A 20,000-nucleotide genomic window follows, 5' to 3' on the forward strand; every position below is an offset into this window, starting at 1 on the left:
TGGTGGCTGGAAATCCAGGAGGGCGCTGTCATCTTCCTCGTCATCTATGGCATCCTTCATCTGCTCGTCCAGGCTCAGCACCAGGGCCAGCACATTCTGGTTCAGAATGCTGTCAGGGGAGAGGGAGGCCGGAGTAGGGACGGGGCTGGTTGATGCTTTGTCCTCATCCTCGCCTGGAACTATCAATCCTTCAGGGATTACCTCCACCAGCTCGCCGCAGTCCTCGTCGTATCCCCACATCCCCATTAGATTTGGTACTACTCCTGCGAGCATCGTCTGGCTACCCACGTCTCGGTGTTCCACACCCGGGATGCTTGCCGTGTCGTCGTCTTCTTCTGGAGTTGGTAGTGGATACTGCAGGGCGGGCAGGCGAGGTCCAATGACGACGAAGCGGCCATCGGTGAGGTGGGTGCTGGACACCCGGATGCCATCAGGATACGCCCATATTTTTGTGTATACTGGGCAGTATACACCATCAGCATAGAGCAGGACCTCTGGTGGGGTTCTCCCAGCGGAAGTCCACACTGGTTTTGTTTTAGCCTCTAATTCCATACAGTCGACTACATTCATCGCAGGCATATAAGGGGTACTTCCTTTGCAGAAGAGGCCGCTGGCTGCTCCTACCGGGAATTGCCCCAGGTAGCATTGGGTGCACCATAGGGCTTGGTTTACCTCCCACAGGTGCAACATTAGCTCCGGAGGAATCCCACAGCGGACACAGCAGACCTCCTCCTGAATGTTGTTGAACACAAAGACTTCATTAATTATTACATTTTTCAGCGCATTTTTACAAGCCAAGCTTTAGCAAGCAGGGGGTGGTCTTATTTTCATTCTTTTTTAAGGCCCCCTCTCATTATTGGAGCGCTTTGCAGAGCGCCGTTGAGCCAGAGAATGCAGCCATGGAGATGCCAACACCATTGGAGGAGGTGTTAGGCCTGGGCTTGTAGGCCTAACCCTTCTTGGAAACAAAGGCTCATACAGCATGAGCCAGGCTGCTATCCCGATTGATGATTCAGAACCCAACCAGTAGATGGCGACAGTTATGCCCCAACCTATGCCCCAAAGAGCAATGGCGCCGATCTTGTGGAGCCAACGCCCTCTTCCTCTTTCTTTCATAGCCATGGTCATGACCACGAGATACGTCAGGGCTGTAACCGCCAGAGAGGCCTCGACGATTGCCGAGACCATCTTCAGGGGGTTGTAGAAAACTGCAGCGACGTCGATTACCAGCCAGATGATCACCATTCCACCCTTTACTAGACCGCAGCGAGTAGAGTCGATGTGGATTCTCCCCAGGAGGTATGTAGCGAACCATGTCAGGGTAAGCCACAGCGATCCTCGATAGATGTTTTCAATCGCTGTTTTCAGACACCCTACAGCCAGGGCCAGTATTCTTAGCGGCTGATTCCTGGACCATTCGCCCATGCAACAGTAGAAGAACCATATGATCTCAAGGACCCAAAAGTCCAGGTCGGTTAAGCGAATAAATGGCCTGCATCTGCGTGCGGTGTCGGAGGAGTTCTGTAATGCTTCAGTTATACTCATTCCGAAGGTGGTCATGCCTGGAGGTACAATAGTCGTGGTGTTGGTCATACTCACTCCGAAAGTGGTCATGCCTGGGGGAGAAGTGGCGTTCATGCCTGGAGGTGCAATGGTTGTGGTGTTGGTCATGTTGGTCATCTTGGCTTTCTTAGGTTTATTCGTTCTTATTTCAGTATGAGGCTCTTGGCTGAGGTTCCGGGTCTGCAATGGCTATGGCGCTCCTGTTGTTCACCCTTTATAGGTGGGTGGACTCCTCCTTCCTTCGTGGGAGGAGTCCCTTCTTCACTTCTCCTTTTTCCTTCAACTTCCCCTTAAAGCACGAGGCAACAGTGGCTGCTACCCCGCCCTTAATGGCGGCACAGATTATCAGGCCCAAGATGACAATTCCAATTATCATCAACAAATAAGGCCAAAGCCAGGAGAACAAACTCCCCATCCATCCCTTTATGACCGAGAATCCTTCTCCAATCTTCCCTGCCACTTCTTCCACTACGATGGTTGCGGTCCCGGCTATGGAGGCGCCCGTTAGTTCGATCCAACTGCACTCGTGCTCTCGTCGGCCGCTCCCGCAACTCAGCCAGTGTTCTTCTGGCTCGTAGCATGTTCCGTTCCCGTAGAGGCGGTTAGCTCCTACCCATTCGAATCCTTTGTCTTCTTTACCCTCGCAGAGGCTTTTCCTGAAGGCGTGGCCCTCAGCTAAAAAGACTGTAGGGTCGGTTACTGGGGGAATGATTTGGCCGTTCACGTTCACTCTGTCTTTCATGCGATGGCCCAGGATTAAGTTGGTACAGCTGCTAGTCAGAGGCCCTGACCGTCTCCATTTCTTGTCTTTATCCTTCACCCAGGTTACTTCTTGCACGTGGGTTTCATATTCTGCGCCATAGTGGGTCTGGCAATGGTCTTCCCATCCTGGCACAGTCTCACAATGTCCCCCGGCCAGGCTGATGTTGCAGGTCGTGTTTCCTCGATTGCATTCCATCTTCCAGGGCCGCGGGCCTACATATGGTTCTGGTCGGCTCCAAACCCCAGGCCAGATGTCTCTTTCTTTCGAGTACACTGTGGCCAGGTACTGATACTTCACCCAGTAGTTGTTGGTTTGAGTTAGACATGGCACCACCCATTCTAACACTTCATCCTTCTGTAGGCCCCACCAGGTTGAACCGTCGTCCCGGGTGTGGGCCTCTTTCCATGCCTGCAGGGTTCCTTTGATCGTCTTGTTCGTCTTCAGGCCTGTGCAGTCATATAGCCACGTTCCCCAAGCCCGATACCACTCTTGCCAGAGTGTGCATCTCGGGGAGGCGCCGTCGGCTAGATACTCTGTTCCGTTCAGAGCGATGAACATTTTGTTGGTCACACAAGTGTCAATCTTTTGGAAATCCCCTCTTGGGGCTGTCATTAAATCCTCGGGTTTCGGCAGCTTTTGTACATACATGTCGGTCGTCCTTGGTCCCAAAAGGCCGAAGCTGGCTCTGGAGTAACCCTCCGTGAAGGCTCCTTTGAAATGCGTTAGCTCGGTTATCCATATCCACGGCAGGGTGTTGTTGAGCCAGGCCTCGTGCCGGGCATTAGGTTCGGGTAGATAGATGAACTTATGAGCCTGATACTGTGGTTTGTTTACCGGAGTTATTACGAAGTAATTCTGACCTTCGCAATAAAAGAACACATTCCAGAAGCACTTATCTAGGAGAGGGAGCTTGTTCTTTTTACAATGCTGCGTCCATTTCCTGCTCCGATTTCTCCGAAGACTGTCACTTGACTTGAATAGTGGCAGCTGCGGCTGCCCTTCTTTTTCCTCTGGAACCGTCTCTGAAGCCGTAGGTTGTACTTCCACTACTTCTTCTTCCCTCTGCTGCGTGACATTCACGGCTCGGCTGGTGAGGTTGTTCCGCTGGCAGTCGGTGGAGTTTCCTAGTGTGGTGTTACCTGTGGCACTTAGTGGTCTCACTTTAGCTTTAAACCGTCGTGGTTTTCGCCGCGGTTGTGTGGCCTCACAGGTGAGATTGTAGTGTCCCCAGAACATTCCGTCTGCCGGTAAAATCATCAAACACGTATCATTGCGGTGGCTCGCTGCATAGGTTACCTCGGGTTTCCAGTATCCCTCGTTCCCTTGCTCTGCCCATGAGACACATGCCCATGAACAGTACCAGCCTGGGACACCGTTTTCGGGGTAGATCCAATTACACTGTGCCCGTTTTTCTTCTTGTGCTTTCTTCATCATTACCGTAATCTTCATCTCCGCTCCCAGCGTAGATACTTCATCTATCCTCCATGTCGAATTCTCTATTATCTTCTGGAATTCGCCTGCCCAGTCTGTTTCTTCACCCGTGTCGTTGATTTTCGAATCGTTGATTTTCTGATCCCAGATAGTCATCCACGCGATGATAGTAGCTGTCAGGTTCGGTGGCGTCCCACCCCCTTCTTGGACTTGACGGGTTGCATTAGAGCCAACCTCAAGGTCCAACCAGGGCGAGGCGCGCTTCTGTCCAGCGAGTTGAGAGAGAACGATCGTTCCAGAGTCGACCGTCCAGCATGTCTGGTCGAACTTCTTTGTGGTAGTGTAGGACACCCTCACATGGGTGAGGGCCCATGGGATACTACCATAGTAGTACAGTATAGCCAGGACAAGGCATAGTCCTGTTAATACTGCTACTACTTTAGCCATTAAGCAAAGCCATAGTCGTTTTCCATTCCGAGGTCGTTCACTTGATTGGTCCAGGCGCTGGCCGGGGCGTCTTAATGAGACGGGGGTAAAGGTTGAGGATCGCCTAAATTCATGAACTCTCCCATGAAGTAGTGGGAGATCCATGGTTTCGGATTCTGCAGTGCTCTGGTCGGTAGCACCTCTGGAAGAGGAGCTAGGCATCCGGAGCTGAGGCGCGGGGGAGAGTCAGGATCGCACTGACTAATCCTGCCCTTCAGGAGCTGGTGATATAGCACCGATGGGTATCTGCCAATGGCTAAGTCCAGCCCCCGCCACACCCACTGGTAGTAGGTGACGATTAAGGAGGGGGAGCAGGGGGGGGGTTCAAAGCAACCCTCGTTCACAGCATTATTTTGCCGCAGCCATGCGTAGATCTGTCTGTCCACTGGGTCGATAAGGATCCGGACTTTGGCAAGAGATGCGTATAACGGCTGACCGTCGTCCGTCTGGAGCTCCGTTACTTTAGCCCATGCAGCAGAGGGTTCGTGAAGGTTAAGCCGGCCAAGCCCCTTAGTCCGTAATCTGGAAGGAGGCAATTCCCTCAAGGTCAGGCATGGGTCCGGGTTCGGTGGGCCAAGGCCTGGCAGGCGGTAATGAACCATACGCAACTCTATGTCTTGGTTCTCAATTACACAGCGCGCGCTGTTTTTCACGTGGAGCGCTATGAGACGCCGCATGACCGGGCTGGTGGTCCAGATCACATTTTCACCCAGCGAAAGATCAACATAGTCGTTTTGCAAATAATCAGCATAGTTAGGACCCCAGCGCAACTTCAACCGCAGACCCATAACTGAGATGAAAACGGTATTCAGGATCCAGGGGGATTGGTCAGGACAAGGGAGGACTGGCTGCAGCAGCCACGGATGGGTCCGATTGACTCTGTCATATTGGAGTTGCCATCCTGTGCGAAAAGCAGTCAGCAATTCCGCCTTCCCGGGTAGTGACAGGTCAATCGAGCGCCTATATTCGCCATTGCTGCAGAAATAGGCGCCGGATCCACAGAGGCCTTTTCGGTAGGCAAAATCGCGTTGGGGTCTGTCCAAAAAGACATTTTCGTTCGGCAATTGCAGATATGGCCTTCTTTGTGCGAGGAGGGACTGAGAGACTATTGATAGGTCCCTGCAATCTTTGTTTGGTGGGTTTGGCAGCGACATGTTGACAATCAAGTTCCGTTTTTTCTAGCAGCTTATACTTTTTCTATGAGCTGTTACTGCGAGGCTTTCCACTCCGCTGCAGTTTGCGAAATGACTTCCGTGCCCAAGCGGTCAAACCTTTTGCGTCTGCGCGTGGGTTTGGAGGAGGCTCCGCCTCATCCGCTCTGGTCAGCTCCACCCCGACGGAGTACACACCGTCGAATGGAACCATCACGGTTTTCAGCGTCACCATGACGCGCATTGTGCGGGTCTCCCATGTAGGCGTTGGCGCTCTGGCCGCCCAGGAGCCCGGTATTTGCATAGCACCGTTTCTGCGCCATCCCTCTGGGGTGACCGTGAAAATCTTACTCTTTTCCTTGGTCCTGGCACCGGTGTGGTGGAAGGCGTCCAGATCTGTGGTGGAATACTGGAGATTCGTGCCGCGAGCACCAGCTTCTGTTGGTACCGGGGCAAGCTCACGTATTGGCACATCAGGATCACAAAACACCTCCTCGATTAACTCGCGCCAGGTTGTTAATTCCCAGGGCCCCAGCCACCCCTCTCGTGTTGCCATTTCCAAGCGGCAATCGGGTAAGGATGCAGCAGTGGCTGCGTAGCCTGGGTCATCAGGGCTGCGATAGACCCTGAAGGCCCCCGGGATCTGTACGGAAGACAGGGGCGGGTTGGCAACCTCGGCCTGGCCTGGGCTGTATGGCCAGTTCCTTTCCACCGACTCCCACCAGGATCTCATGGGGACAGCACTGTTTCCACTTGCTTCGTGTGGATCGCCGTCGAGTGGGCTCATAGCTGGTGCCGAGGGTCCTCCAGTCTCCTTGTGTGATAGATCAACAGGAGCGGCAGCACCCTCACCTTCCCACAAGACGGGTGCCAGGGTTTGTATTGGCTGAAGAAACTTTCTCACCTGCCATCCGTCGGCTGCTCCAGCTTGCACCAGCAGTCCATTCAGCTGGAGTACGGAGCAAGACGCACAGAGGAGCAGCCTGTGTCCATCCCATTGGCAGACACAGTCCTTAAGGTTCAGCTTTGTCCCCCGCAGATCCCACTGGATGACGAAGTGCAACCTTGGTAAAAGCGCTATACGACAAAAACCGCACACATATGCATCCAAAACCTTCACTGGTTTGTGGGTCATACGGTCAAATTCCTTTCTTCGTCCAGAGACCCGGTGTGGTTTCTTGTTTCCGGGTCCCTGCCATGTGAGGTTAAGGGTGGTCGGCAGCAGGCAGCACACACAATCATTCTCGATTTCTTTCCATGTTAAGACTTCATTCTCATCTGAGAGAAAGCCTTTCTTTGCATACTCCAACTTCTTCATGGCTCTTCCTGCCCAGAGCCCCGTAGTACTCCTTCTCATGTTAACCACCCCTTTGACATTGGCCACTCTGACAAAGGGTGGTAAAGCTTGTATGTGGGTGGCCATTTTTTGAGTTCCTGGTTTTCTCCTAGTACGGAACTGGCTTCAGCTGCCCTACTCCTTGGATTCCTTTCTTCTTGAGTTGAACAGTATTACTGTCCAATATCTTGACAACTATGTCTGATTTAGCGTACTTGGCTTTGACTGCAGAGTTAGAAGCACCGACCTGAGCCTTGATCCAGACGCGCTGTCCTACTCGAAGTGGCACTTTTTGCTCAAGCTTGGGCTCTTTATCTTCGGAGCCCCGCCCCACTTCCTGTGATGTGAAGGGGCGGCGCATCAGCTCCTCCGCAGGGGAGGGCCTGTCACTTCGGTAGCGGTCGTTCAGGGTTTTGGCGATTTCCAGGGTCTTAGTGCTCCATTCTCTCGAGTTGGCATTTTTCCCAATCCAACTTTTCACCAAGCCAATGGTCCTTTCCACCACCCCGTTAGCCTGGGGGGTGTATGGGGGAGAGTAGATCCTCATTACCCCATGCTGTTGGCACCACTGGTCCACTTTAGCGTTGCGAAAATGCGTTCCGTTGTCGGTCCTGAGCTCTTTAGGCAACCCCAAGTAGCCACAGACTTGGTCCAGCATGCTAACAACACTGTTGCCATTAGCTTTTCGTACTGCTTTCGTGGTTACATACCCTGACATGGAGTCCACAAGCACCAACAGGTACTTTTCTCCACATTTACCCGGTACCCCTAAGGGTCCTGCCACATCCATGCAGATAGAACCCCAGGGTACGGTACTTTTAATGGTGAGTCCTCCCACTCTTTGTCCTCTCCTTCCTGCGTTGTATCGACCACACAACTCACAGTCTTGAAGGATTCTGCGGACTTCTTTTTCAGGAATCCAGAGTCGCTGCTTTTCCAGTTCCCTTCGTGTTGGAACGGTGCCTGCATGTCCAAGTGCTCCATGCACTGCTTGCACCACCTCCTTCACGTTCTCTTCTGGGACTACCCGTCCTTTGGGCAAATCTTCCCACTTCTCGATCCCAACAAAGACAATTTGTCTCATCTGGACGAAACGATCCACTTCTTCGTTTCCTTGCCAATGAGTTCCTGCTCGCGTGTGGGCCCTCTGGTGCACCACTTCGAGTTCCATTGTTAGCCGCAATTCGGCTATTTTTCTCCATAGGTTTTCGTGAGCTACTTTCTTGTTTTTAGCACTCTCAAAACCATTTTCTTCCCATATGGACAGGTCTTCAGTAAGGGCCTGAGCACAGTAATAACTATCAGTTATGACTCTAGCTCTTTTCACCTTTCTTCGCTCCAACTCGAGCAAACCTTCCAGTATCGCTGTTACCTCCCCGGTCTGGGCACTGCCGGGGATTTGGCCTCGTTGTCTGAAGCGCTCCTTCTCATTGTGCTTGAGAATGAAGCCCCAGTAGGCTTTGTCGTCTTGTCCTTTTCGCGAGCCGTCGGTGTATAGAGTCCACTCTATCGGTTCGGCTGGCTTCTCGGCCTGAGTCGCCTTTTTCTTACTCACGGGTTGTGCAGGGCCGATTTCGAGGTCTGGGTCCAGCAGGATGTCTTCCCAACGTCCCCACCTCGCGTTCGTCGCCTTCGTGCTCTCTACCGTGGCTTTTCTTAGGAATCGATGGACCTGGCTTTGCGTGAGGACCCTGATGCCCTGCCCTTGAGCAAGATCTTTCAGGGTGCTCCAATACCTTGCCAGAACTGCCAACTCCTTCTCTTCTGCTGGATATTTCTTTTCCACGGAGGACAGGGTGTAGCTCCACAGAGTGACTATTCCCCCGCCCTCGTTGCACACTTTTACCACTGCGTCGTCGTCGTTGCAACTGACCTCTGCCACCAGCTTGGTTGTAAGGCTTCGTGGCTCCAGCCGCAAAGCTTCTTTAATGGCTGTCCGCAGGTTTTCCAAACTGTTTTGATCCGTTGCGGTCCATTCCCACTTCTTGTGGGCATCTTCTGGCTTTTCTTTTCGTAGTTTTACATACAGTGGTCTTGCATACTTCTGGTAGCTAGGGACATGGTCCCTAACGTAGTTGCAGAGCCCCAGCACCTGCTGTAGTTCGTTCAGCGAGGTTGGCGGGTCGATCTGCTCCACTTTTTCCCGGAATCCGTCTGAGAGTCCCAGGTCGTTGGAGACCTGGAATCCCAGGTAGTTCACTTGGAAGCGTCCAAATTGGCATTTTTTCAGATTCAATTTCAAGCCTGCTGCGGTTAGTCGTTCTACGACTTTTCTCAATTTTTGCAGATGTTCTTCTTCGGTGTCATCTGCAATGAATACATCATCGATGTAGATTGTTGTCTCTAGGCCGTCGAGTATGTCCATCACGGCTGACTGGAAAACATTCGGAGAGTTTTTGTAGCCTTGCGGTAGCCGTTCCCAGACGTACGCTTTACCTTTGTGGGTGAACGCTGTCTTGCCCTGGGAGGCTTTGGCTAGCCTCAACGAGAAAAATCCGTTTGCCAGATCTATGCAGGATTTGTACCTTTTCAGTCTTAGTGTCTTCAGCGTCCCTTGGGGGTTGATCAGGCTGGCTCGGTTGGCGACAGTCCTGCGGTTGAGGGCCTTGAAGTTGATAACAGGTCTCCAGCCACCTCCCGATGACTCAGGCTTCTTGACTGCCTGTATTGGGCTGTTTGTGATGGGATTTGGCTCCTCGCGCACCACTCCTAGTTCGCTGAGCTCCGTGACTATCAGGTCCATTTCTGCAACGGCCCCTGGATTCAGGGGGTATTGGCGGACGGGCGGGTGTACACCCCCTTCTATGGTGTGGGTGTATTTCGCACCCATGTCTCCACAGTCATTTTTGAACCTAGCCACTCCGGCTTTGGAAAGTATGTCTTCTAGCGTTTCTTTTCCCTCCGGAGAAAGGTCGCTGTCTTCGATTTGTTGCTTGGTCACTTCTGGAATGTTCACTGGTTTGTACCACTCTGGTGATAACGATCCCATCTGGATTAGTTTTGCCCCGAGGATTCTGAGTCGCTTCTGTATTGGGGTTCGATTCGCTGGGCTGCTATGCAGCTCTTTTAAGTCTGTTATTGTCATTAAATTGTAGGGTCCTAGAGCCCATACAACTCCTTTCCAGACGCCAAACGGAATCTTTTTGATGGTTCCGTCGGCTAGTTGAACAGTCAGGTGTCCTTTTGTTTCAAGGCATTTGCGGGTCATCGACACTTCTGCACCAGTATCTACCTGATAGGGGATTCCACCCACGTCGGTGTATATGTCGTCCCCCACCCAATAGGCATGATCCACTGTGACCCGCGCCCGCTTAGCCATTACTTTCTCTGCCCTTCGCTCCCAGCTTCCAGGCGGGAGGCACGAAGGGCCTGTTTCTGTTCTGTCGTCAGCTTGTTGTAATCCTCGGAAGAGAGAAAACCGCTTTTGTTGGCTGGTGGGGGCCGTGGCCCCTCCTGTTGTTGATCCGGCTGGGCCCTGTGGTAAACGCCCTGCCTCTGGAAGCCTTCTTGCCTTGGAGCTCCCTGCTCCCTCTGGTTGCCTTGTGGACCCCTCTGAGGTCCTTGCTCTCGCGGGTAGCCTTGGTAGCCTTGAGAACCCCTCCGGAATCCTGGCTCACGCTCGTAGTTTTGTGGACTCCTCTGGAATCCTCCCGACTGCCTTCTCTGTGTCTGTGAAGGACTGGGTCCCTCGGCGGGCCTCGCGTTGTCATACGAGGGCCTGGGAGCCGGCGGCTTCGGCTGGTTTCCTTTTTCTCTTTTCTCTTCCAAGTGTTTTTTCTTCAAGTCCCACTTTCTTACTGTTTCTTGGATTTGTTCGGTGGTACTTTTGCTGATGTTTAGGGTCACAAAATCGATGTCATTCATTAGGCCCTTTGTCAGCTTCCTAAGGACTTGCACACTTCTGTCCGGCGGAATCGCCTGTCGCAAGGCGTACCATGCCTGGGTGAGAGTTTGCCCTTTGTCTAAGCTTTTTCTTGCCTTGTCGATGTGTGACTCCTCGTCTTCGCAGTCCTCCAACACTAATCTTCGGTAGTGCTGTTCCGCGGTTTCTTCGGGACCCATCGGTTGGTCCGTCACATGAGCTAGCCACAATCTTTTCGCCTCATCGTTTGTGGAGCTAGCTTTTACCATAAGCCATTTCTGCGTCAGATATTCTTGCACCGATTCTTTTGGGTCTCGGTTTGTCACCATCGCCTTGATCTTTTTGAACTCACCAAAGCTCTGGGTGGAAGCCCGCATCTTTGTTATGCAGTCATTTTCTTCAGCGGTGGTGGGGCAGCTGCTTCGTGCAAGGCCCTGCCCTTGAGGTGGCTGTCCGTCCTCGGTGTCCGAGATGTCTTGCCTCCGCTCTTTGTCTTCCTCTGCTGCCAGCTTGTAGGCTGCTTTCTTCAGGCGTCGCAACATGACGTCGTACACGATTGTCACAAAGCCTGTGCGAAAGTTACCCGTCAGCTCCGTGGCTGTTGCGAGGGAGCCGTAGGTCGGGGTCATTAGAAAATTCGCCCATTCTCTTTTTGTCGCGTAGACCATTGTTCCTTTCATTCCTTCGAGGTCGTGCAGCCATATTTCTGGAACATCATAATTTGTTTGACCGACCTCTGGAGCATAGGCTTTTCTTCCGTCTTTGGTGGTCATGGGCCCGTAACGATCGTCTCGGGGGAATTTCAGCGAAGCCGTGCACACTGAAACTAGGGGCAGCGCGTTCTTCTTGCCTTTTCTGCTTCCTATTCTCAGGTCGGTCATTCCTCCTGGAGCATCGTATTCGATGGAGGTCAGGCTTGGCGCTGTTTCTTCTTCATCTGAACTCACATCTGCCGCTTCTTCCTGCGCCTCTCGTTCTGGTTCTGCTGACGGCGAGGCCGGCTGAACTGGTTCTGGTGTTCTCTGTGGAGTCCTCGGACTTTCCCTGGTCCCGCCTGGACTTTGGAACCTTATCATGGGCTCTTCTCCTCCTCCGGAGTAGCGCATTGTCTGCAGGCCGACGGACTCTGCTGGGCTGGGGAACCCCCGTGGAGGTTTGGTTGGCACGGGGGTTTCCTCTTCTGTCTGCACCGCTACTGTCCGGGGAGAGGGGATTGGAGTTCTTCTTTCCTTTTGTGGTTTTTCCTGGCTTGAGCTGACCTCTGGACGTCGCTCCTCCCGTCCTGAGGGTCCGGGTGTTGATTCCTGGTAGCTCCTCTGCTCCGTCCTGGTTTCTTTCTTCAATCTTGCTGATTGCGGGAGCCTGGGCAGAACTGCTTTCGCAACTGGGGCGTTCTCGTCCTTGTATTCCGGCGGTCCTGCCCTCCAGTTGTTTGGCCCCTCTGTTTTGAAGAGGGGTCTCAGTATTCTCTCTTTTCTCTCTTGGTATTGGGCCACCGAGGTGACTATCACCAACTCGCGGATGTTGTTCCACCCGTGGGGAGCGTTCATCAGGAGGTGCAGAATCCTCATTGCCGCTTCTTCTGCTACCTCCCATGGTAGGTTGCCGGACCTGGCGCCGTCGTTACATATAACGACTCTTTTGAAGGACAATTCGCTTGCTCGGGTGACACCTTTTTCTAATGCCTCCTCTATGCTGTCCCGATAGGCGTCTTGATCTTCGCCATCCTCATATCCTTCGATCGGTACGTGTAGCACCGCATAATGTCTTGATTCTCCGCCGCTCGTAACCACCACCTCCTCCTGTCTTTGTCTGCATCCCGGGAGGCGCCCCTCAAGCTCTTCTTTGTAGAGACTGCCTGCCTCTCTTACCAGACTCTTTCTGAACCGGGAGATATGAGGCTTTAGATGTGAGTTGGTTAAGACAACCAGTCCATGGCTGTCTATGTCCCAAGGCTCTCCGAAGTGGTTATATGCGGTTAACCCTGTCTGGTTCGCATATTTTTTGGTCCCCTCGGGCATCTTTTTCAACTTTTGAAGATGCTCTTCTGGGTTCGGGGAGCGAACGTGTTTTGTCTTACCCTGAGCTTTTTTGTGCCTTCCCGGTACTGGGCCGTTGTAGTCCTGCAGGATCGTGCGTACTGCAGTGGCAGCGGGAGTCCCGGATCCCATGGAGGGCGGGAGCAGTTGGTACTCGGCGCTCCTATCCAGCGTTGAGTCGTCCCTCGGTTCGTCCTCCTCTGAGATCTCCCCGTTGCTGCCGCTATCCTGTTTGTCCCCTATGTCGGATTCCGAGGACACCCCCGTGGAGGAGTCCGTGTGCACCGAGGTCCCTTGGGCGCTGAGCTGATCTTCGTGGGGAGCCGTGTGGTAACTTGGTTGTTCGGCTATCCATGCCGCTATGGCTTCTCGCTCTTTTTCACTTTCTCTGTAGCGGGGGGTGGCTTTTACATTCTTCTGTATAGTCACTGCCCCCGCTACAATTTCTGCGGCCAGCATCTTTACGACTGAGTCGTAGTCTTTTGACGGGCTGATTACGGTGACTATTTTTCCTTTTATGACTTTCATCACTTCCAGCCACCAACGTAGCCATTCTGTTATCTTCGGTTTGCTTTTCGGCGGTCCTTCACACTCTACTACTGCCACCACCAGTCCCGACGCAAGGGCAAGGGGAGCAAGATAACCCCCCTTATCTTTGCAAATTGCTTTTACTTTTTCCCCCACCTTCGCCTTATCTGCTTCTTCATGCAGGACGAATAGGTGTTGTTGAACAGATTTGTCCCAGGTGTCCCATCCTCTGCCATTCAGGATGATCTGATGTTGGACTTCGCTTCTGCGTTGTGCCCCTGGATACGGCATCGGTGTCGGTTCTCCCGATGTCGCTCCTTTTGGTCCAGCGTCGTCCTTCTGCTGGTCCGGGCTGTCGTCTACTGCCTGGTCCGGGGTCGATGGCGCTGGCACGTCCTGCTGAGTCGTCTCCGTCTGCGGGCTGCCTCCGTCGCCGTCGGGTCCTCTCTGCTGTCCGGTGGCGATCCCTCCATCAGGGCCGTTGGCTCGTACCGCTGGGTCGCCTCCGCCGCCATCGGATCCTCCGGGCGATGCTTCCATCCTGGACTTTGTCTTTGTCTTTGTTGTCTCGAGTCGCCTTCCTCCCAAAGCCTCTCGTCGCGCGTTGAGGAAGGGATGGGATCAGGCTCTGGTCCCTCTACAGGTCGGGCGAGTCTGGTCGATGCTCCCCGTCGCCTGCGGATTCTCCTGTGTTGGCCTGTAAATACCACACACAGCTTCGATTCGTGGATGTCTTCGCAATCGGACTTCTTCGAGGCTTGGGCAGCTTTACTTTCTACCCCAACGCCTCACCTCAGGTCTTTTCGTACACGAACGACAGCCTCTCTTTGCTGCCGGGGTTCTTCTTTTGGACTCAACGTACTCCTTTTCCGTCGAGCCCCACGTTGGGCGCCACGTGTTAGATCCTGGGTACTTCTGGCCCGATACGGGGCTAATTACTGACTCAGCTCTCTATTAAAAGATTCTCGAGCTGGTGTTCTGGCGAGGGAACTCGCCTGGCTCCGCTTACTGCCGTTACTCCCAACGTCTACCCTGCTTCCTCCGGTCAGAGCGCGCTCGGCCGAGAGACCAGTCCTGGCCCCGGGCGCTCACACCAGTCGCGTCGGTTATGGCAGCTTCCCTCTTATGGATCCGTGCTCTTGGTAAATGCCAGGTTAGGTTTTAACGGCTAGGATTAATTCTTGCTAAAACCGTAAGGGATTGTTCAGTGGATTCGGTCTCTAGGATAACCTTTCAGAACTCAGTTGTTAGACATACAATAGCTTTAACTTTTTACTGTCACGAGGAACTTATTACTACTTCGGCAAATTAATGCACTTGAGGATTTCACTTTAAATGCAGATTAGATATTTATTGCAGGTTATATTTAGTTAGTTTGCAGGGGTTACAGCTACAGCTCACATAAAATGTCACTACACATGATTAGTCAATTTAATTATCTTCTTCGATTATACTCATTAGTTTTAGTCGCCGAGACGGTTCGGTTGGAGCTGGATGTCCAATGGTGCGATGAAAAGAGTTCTTTTGGAGTTGTTAGGAGCGAAGGTCTGGCCAGACCCTCGGTCCTCCCGCTCCGCAACGGAGCCCGTTCAGCTGTTCTCAAAACTCAGTACAAAGTCTTTCTCAGGCAGCTGCGGCTTTCTCAGTTGTCCAGATGTTTAAGAGGCGAGCGGTGGGGAGAGTTAGAACCTTCGTCTTTTAATCTCAATGTCCACGAACAGAGGTCTCTTTTCCGTGAACAGAGACGAAGCCCTCAATACATCAGCTGCAGGCTGTAGTATCTTCCTCCGATGCGCTTGGTACGGCATCCGCGATGAAATCCCAGCTTTGCTCTTTGCAAGCATGTCCTTATATTCCTCATATGGGCTGTGATCAGCCCCCACCTGTTTGGTCCATTACTCATCCCCCCTCCCTCTGGAAAGGGCGTTAGGCCGAACATTGCCTGTATGACTCAACTCTTACATCAGTTTCTAGATCTTTCTCTTGACTACACCCAACATCTGGTCTTGATTACAGCAATGTCATTCTTGCCCAATACTTGCCCAATACATCTATCTCAGCTCCACAGAACACACAGAAACATTCATTACATTTGTTTAAATCACTTCTATGCAGTTAAACATTTGTTACACAATTGATTAGAACATTTCGTTATATTTATTCATACATTTTATCCGTTTGATTATACTTCAACGTTGAATATATGCTTTGCGCTCTTATAGCCTGACTTCTCTCCCTTGAATGTGTCGACATGTTACCGAGGCAGCGCTGAGAGGTCAACTCTTCTTGACAATACATATATATATATATATATACATATATATACATACATACATATATACACACATATATATATACACACATATATATACACGCATATATATATACACACACATATATATATACACACATATATATACACGCATATATATATACACATATATATACACACACATATATATATGTGTGTATATATATATGTATATATATATATATATATATACACACATATATATATATATATATATGTGTGTATATATATATATGTATATGTATATATATATATATATATATATATATTTATATACACATACACATATATATATACACACACATTATATTTGTGTACCTCTCCGTCAGTATGAACCCGTTGTCCTCCATCACCGGAACTTTCTGCATCGGGTTCATCTTCGTGAAGTCTGGAGTTCGGTTCTCTCCTGAAAACACAGAAGAAGAACTCAGACCAGCCGGCAACCACAGAAGAAGAACTCAGACGGTAACTGAACTTTGTACCTTTAAACAACTGAACCAACTCGCTGCTTGTGTGTTTTATTTATGAGCATTTATGATCTTCTCTTTTATTTCAGAAAAATACAGAAGTCTGTAAATGTCACGTTGTGCCGGTAAGACTCTACTGAGGGCAAAGGTCCCCAGGACAGCTGTACGGAAGTACAGGAGCTCACAGGGTTCCACTGAGAACAGGTTCCCCGCTCACCTTTCCTCAGGGCCACCGTGCGGACCGTGTGCGGGATCCCGGTGCAGCTCAGCAGCAGGTGCACCGCCCTGCAGGGCTGCGACAGCAGGTCCAGGTAGACCTGCACCGCCCGGCGCGAGGCCATGAAGACTCGTTTTACCGGGAGAGAGATAACCAACAAACAGCTGTGCTCTTCTTCTTCTTCTTCTTCTTTTTCTTCGCTTGGCGGGGCAACGTACTTGAATTGGTGCATACCGCCACCTTGTGTACCGGAGTGTGCAGTTTCAGAGTAAAAGTTCCATCACTGTTCTAAATCAGTGGTTCTCAACGGCTGGGTCGCAGATGAAAAACAAACAAACAAACAATGTGTGCTTTTAATTTATTTTATGAGAGAGAGAGAGAGAGAGAGAGAGAGAGAGAGAGACAGAGAGAGAGGTTTAATATATCTTTATTTGTTTGTGTTAAGTTCCATTTACAGAGTTCTACTGTTACTCAAAACAAACCGAATTCTTTTCTGAACAACACGATACGTTATCATTTAAAACGGTTAAACAAATCAGGTCCAACAAACATAAACGTGTCTTTAATTGTCTGCAGGCTGAGATCTGACTCTCACTTAGCGCCCTCTTTGTCCAGTTCTTTGTTCACTTTGTGAACTATTTTCTTTAGTCTGAAGCCTTCCTGCTTCGTGAGACCTCCTCTGTCCTTGCTCCTCATGTGAGATCTGGCAGAGCTGGAGAGCTGCTCCTTGTCAGAGAGGTAGTCCTCCACTCTGACTCCTCTCACGTTCTTACTCCTCCTCAGAAACTCCTTGATCTCCTCCACGCTGTAGCCTCCAGAGCCCCTAGAGCTGCCAGCACCGTGTGTAGAGGGCTCACTGTTTACAGCAGAGTTCTCCTCCTGACTGGACTCAGAGTCCTCCCAACCGGACTCAGGGTCCTCTTCCGGCCTGGACTCACACTCGGCTGCTCCTCCACTGTCTGTAGTTGCCACTTTCTTGGCCTGTGAGCTTCCTCTGTCTCCTCTCTGTTTCCTCTTCAGCTGAGGGGCCTTGAGCTGCTCCTCGTCTGCTTCCATGGCCACCTCCCTACCTGCCTCCACCTGTCCTCCAGTACTCTCCCTCACCTGATGGACCTCACTTGCCCCGTCCTTCCTCACCTCTTGTCCCCCACTTGTCCTCTCTTCTCTCACCTGTATCCCACCCGTCTCCTCCACTCTCGCCTCCTGGGTCACACCCGTCCCCTCCACCCTCGCCTCATGTGCTCCACTTGTTCCCTCTTGTCCATCCTGCTTGTCCCCTCTGTCCTCAGTACCTCTCTGGTTCTGGTCTTTGTTTGAGCCGTGTCCCCAGGACAAGCTCTGCTCAGATGTCCTTCTCTCCCACAGCTGTAACATTTAAAATCATTAGTCTTTGCAAAGATGACGTAGTCAAAGTCGTCCACAGTGATCTTGAAGCTGAGGTTGACCACTCTGCTCCTGTTGCTGGGGATCATGAAGACATGTCTCCTGTGAGACACCACGTGCTGCAACAGCGGAGACTGAAATCCAGAGGACACCCTCCTAACCGGAGACACCACCTTCCCATGTTTGGACAGCTCTTTGACGATGGCATCGCTCTTTATGAATGGCGGCACGTTGGACACAGTGACTTTCACCTCCGGTGAGGCGAGAGCATACGTGGGCAGGAAGTGTTCACCCACGGAGATCCCGTTCATCAACACCACTTCCGCAGTTTCTAAGGTGTCCAGAAAGATGACCACAGCGCTGTTCATCCGCGCTGCGGACTTCACGTGGCTGTGGCCGACAAGCTCACCCACTCCCAGGCTGATCTCCTCCACCCAACACCCGAACAGAGGCGGGATCTTCACGCCGTGTTCCCTGGTTAGCTCCGTCAGGCGCATGCTAGCGTTTAGCACGCCGACAGCACCTGCTGCCCGGCTGCAAACCGCTCAAAAAGACCGGAAAAACAGATAAAAGTACACAAAAAAACCCAGTGAACCCTGCACACCCCACTACACTATCATACCCAACATTACACTATCATACCCAACATTACACTATCATACCCAACACTACACTATCATACCCAACACTACACTATCATACCCAACACTACACTATCATACCCAACATTACACTATCATACCCAACATTACACTATCATACCCAACATTACACTATCATACCCAACACTACACTATCATACCCAACATTACACTATCATACCCAACATTACACTATCATACCCAACACTACACTATCATACCCAACATTACACTATCATACCCAACATTACACTATCATACCCAACATTACACTATCATACCCAACACTACACTATCATACCCAACATTACACTATCATACCCAACACTACACTATCATACCCAACACTACACTATCATACCCAACATTACACTATCATACCCAACACTACACTATCATACCCAACATTACACTACCATACCCAACACTACACTATCATACCCAACATTACACTATCATACCCAACACTACACTATCATACCCAACATTACACTATCATACCCAACATTACACTATCATACCCAACATTACACTATCATACCCAACATTACACTATCATACCCAACATTACACTATCATACCCAACATTACACCATCATACCCAACACTACACTATCATACCCAACATTACACTATCATACCCAACACTACACTATCATACCCAACATTACACTATCATACCCAACATTACACTATCATACCCAACATTACACTATCATACCCAACACTACACTATCATACCCAACATTACACTATCATACCCAACATTACACTATCATACCCAACATTACACTATCATACCCAACACTACACTATCATACCCAACATTACACTATCATACCCAACACTACACTATCATACCCAACATTACACTATCATACCCAACACTACACTATCATACCCAACATTACACTATCATACCCAACATTACACTATCATACCCAACACTACACTATCATACCCAACATTACACTATCATACCCAACACTACACTATCATACCCAACATTACACTATCATACCCAACACTACACTATCATACCCAACACTACACTATCATACCCAACATTACACTATCATACCCAACATTACACTATCATACCCAACACTACACTATCATACCCAACACTACACTATCATACCCAACACTACACTATCATACCCAACATTACACTATCATACCCAACACTACACTATCATACCCAACATTACACTATCATACCCAACATTACACTATCATACCCAACACTACACTATCATACCCAACACTACACTATCATACCCAACATTACACTATCATACCCAACATTACACTATCATACCCAACACTACACTATCATACCCAACATTACACTATCATACCCAACATTACACTATCATACCCAACACTACACTATCATACCCAACATTACACTATCATACCCAACATTACACTATCATACCCAACATTACACTATCATACCCAACATTACACTATCATACCCAACATTACACTATCATACCCAACATTACACTATCATACCCAACATTACACTATCATACCCAACACTACACTATCATACCCAACACTACACTATCATACCCAACATTACACTATCATACCCAACACTACACTATCATACCCAACATTACACTACCATACCCAACACTACACTATCATACCCAACATTACACTATCATACCCAACACTACACTATCATACCCAACATTACACTATCATACCCAACATTACACTATCATACCCAACATTACACTATCATACCCAACATTACACTATCATACCCAACATTACACTATCATACCCAACATTACACCATCATACC

The 20,000-nt window shown here is 50.4% G+C and overlaps 1 protein-coding gene across 1 annotated transcript in view; it reads right to left on the bottom strand.

Annotated features, from left to right (window-relative positions):
- Window positions 1-16,329, bottom strand: part of gstt2 (glutathione S-transferase theta 2) — a 23,559-nt gene extending 7,230 nt beyond the window's left edge. The window contains exons 1-2 of the mRNA XM_079270159.1: window positions 16,155-16,329; window positions 15,789-15,876 (exon numbers count right to left, since the gene is read on the bottom strand). Coding sequence (XP_079126285.1) covers window positions 15,789-15,876; window positions 16,155-16,278 — 212 coding nt within the window. The 5' untranslated portion in view covers window positions 16,279-16,329. The remainder of the gene's footprint in view (window positions 1-15,788; window positions 15,877-16,154) is intronic.
- Window positions 16,330-20,000: the final 3,671 nt, after the last annotated feature.

Source organism: Melanostigma gelatinosum (assembly GCF_949748355.1).
Source record: "Melanostigma gelatinosum genome assembly, chromosome: 6".
Classification (NCBI taxonomy): domain Eukaryota; kingdom Metazoa; phylum Chordata; class Actinopteri; order Perciformes; family Zoarcidae; genus Melanostigma; species Melanostigma gelatinosum.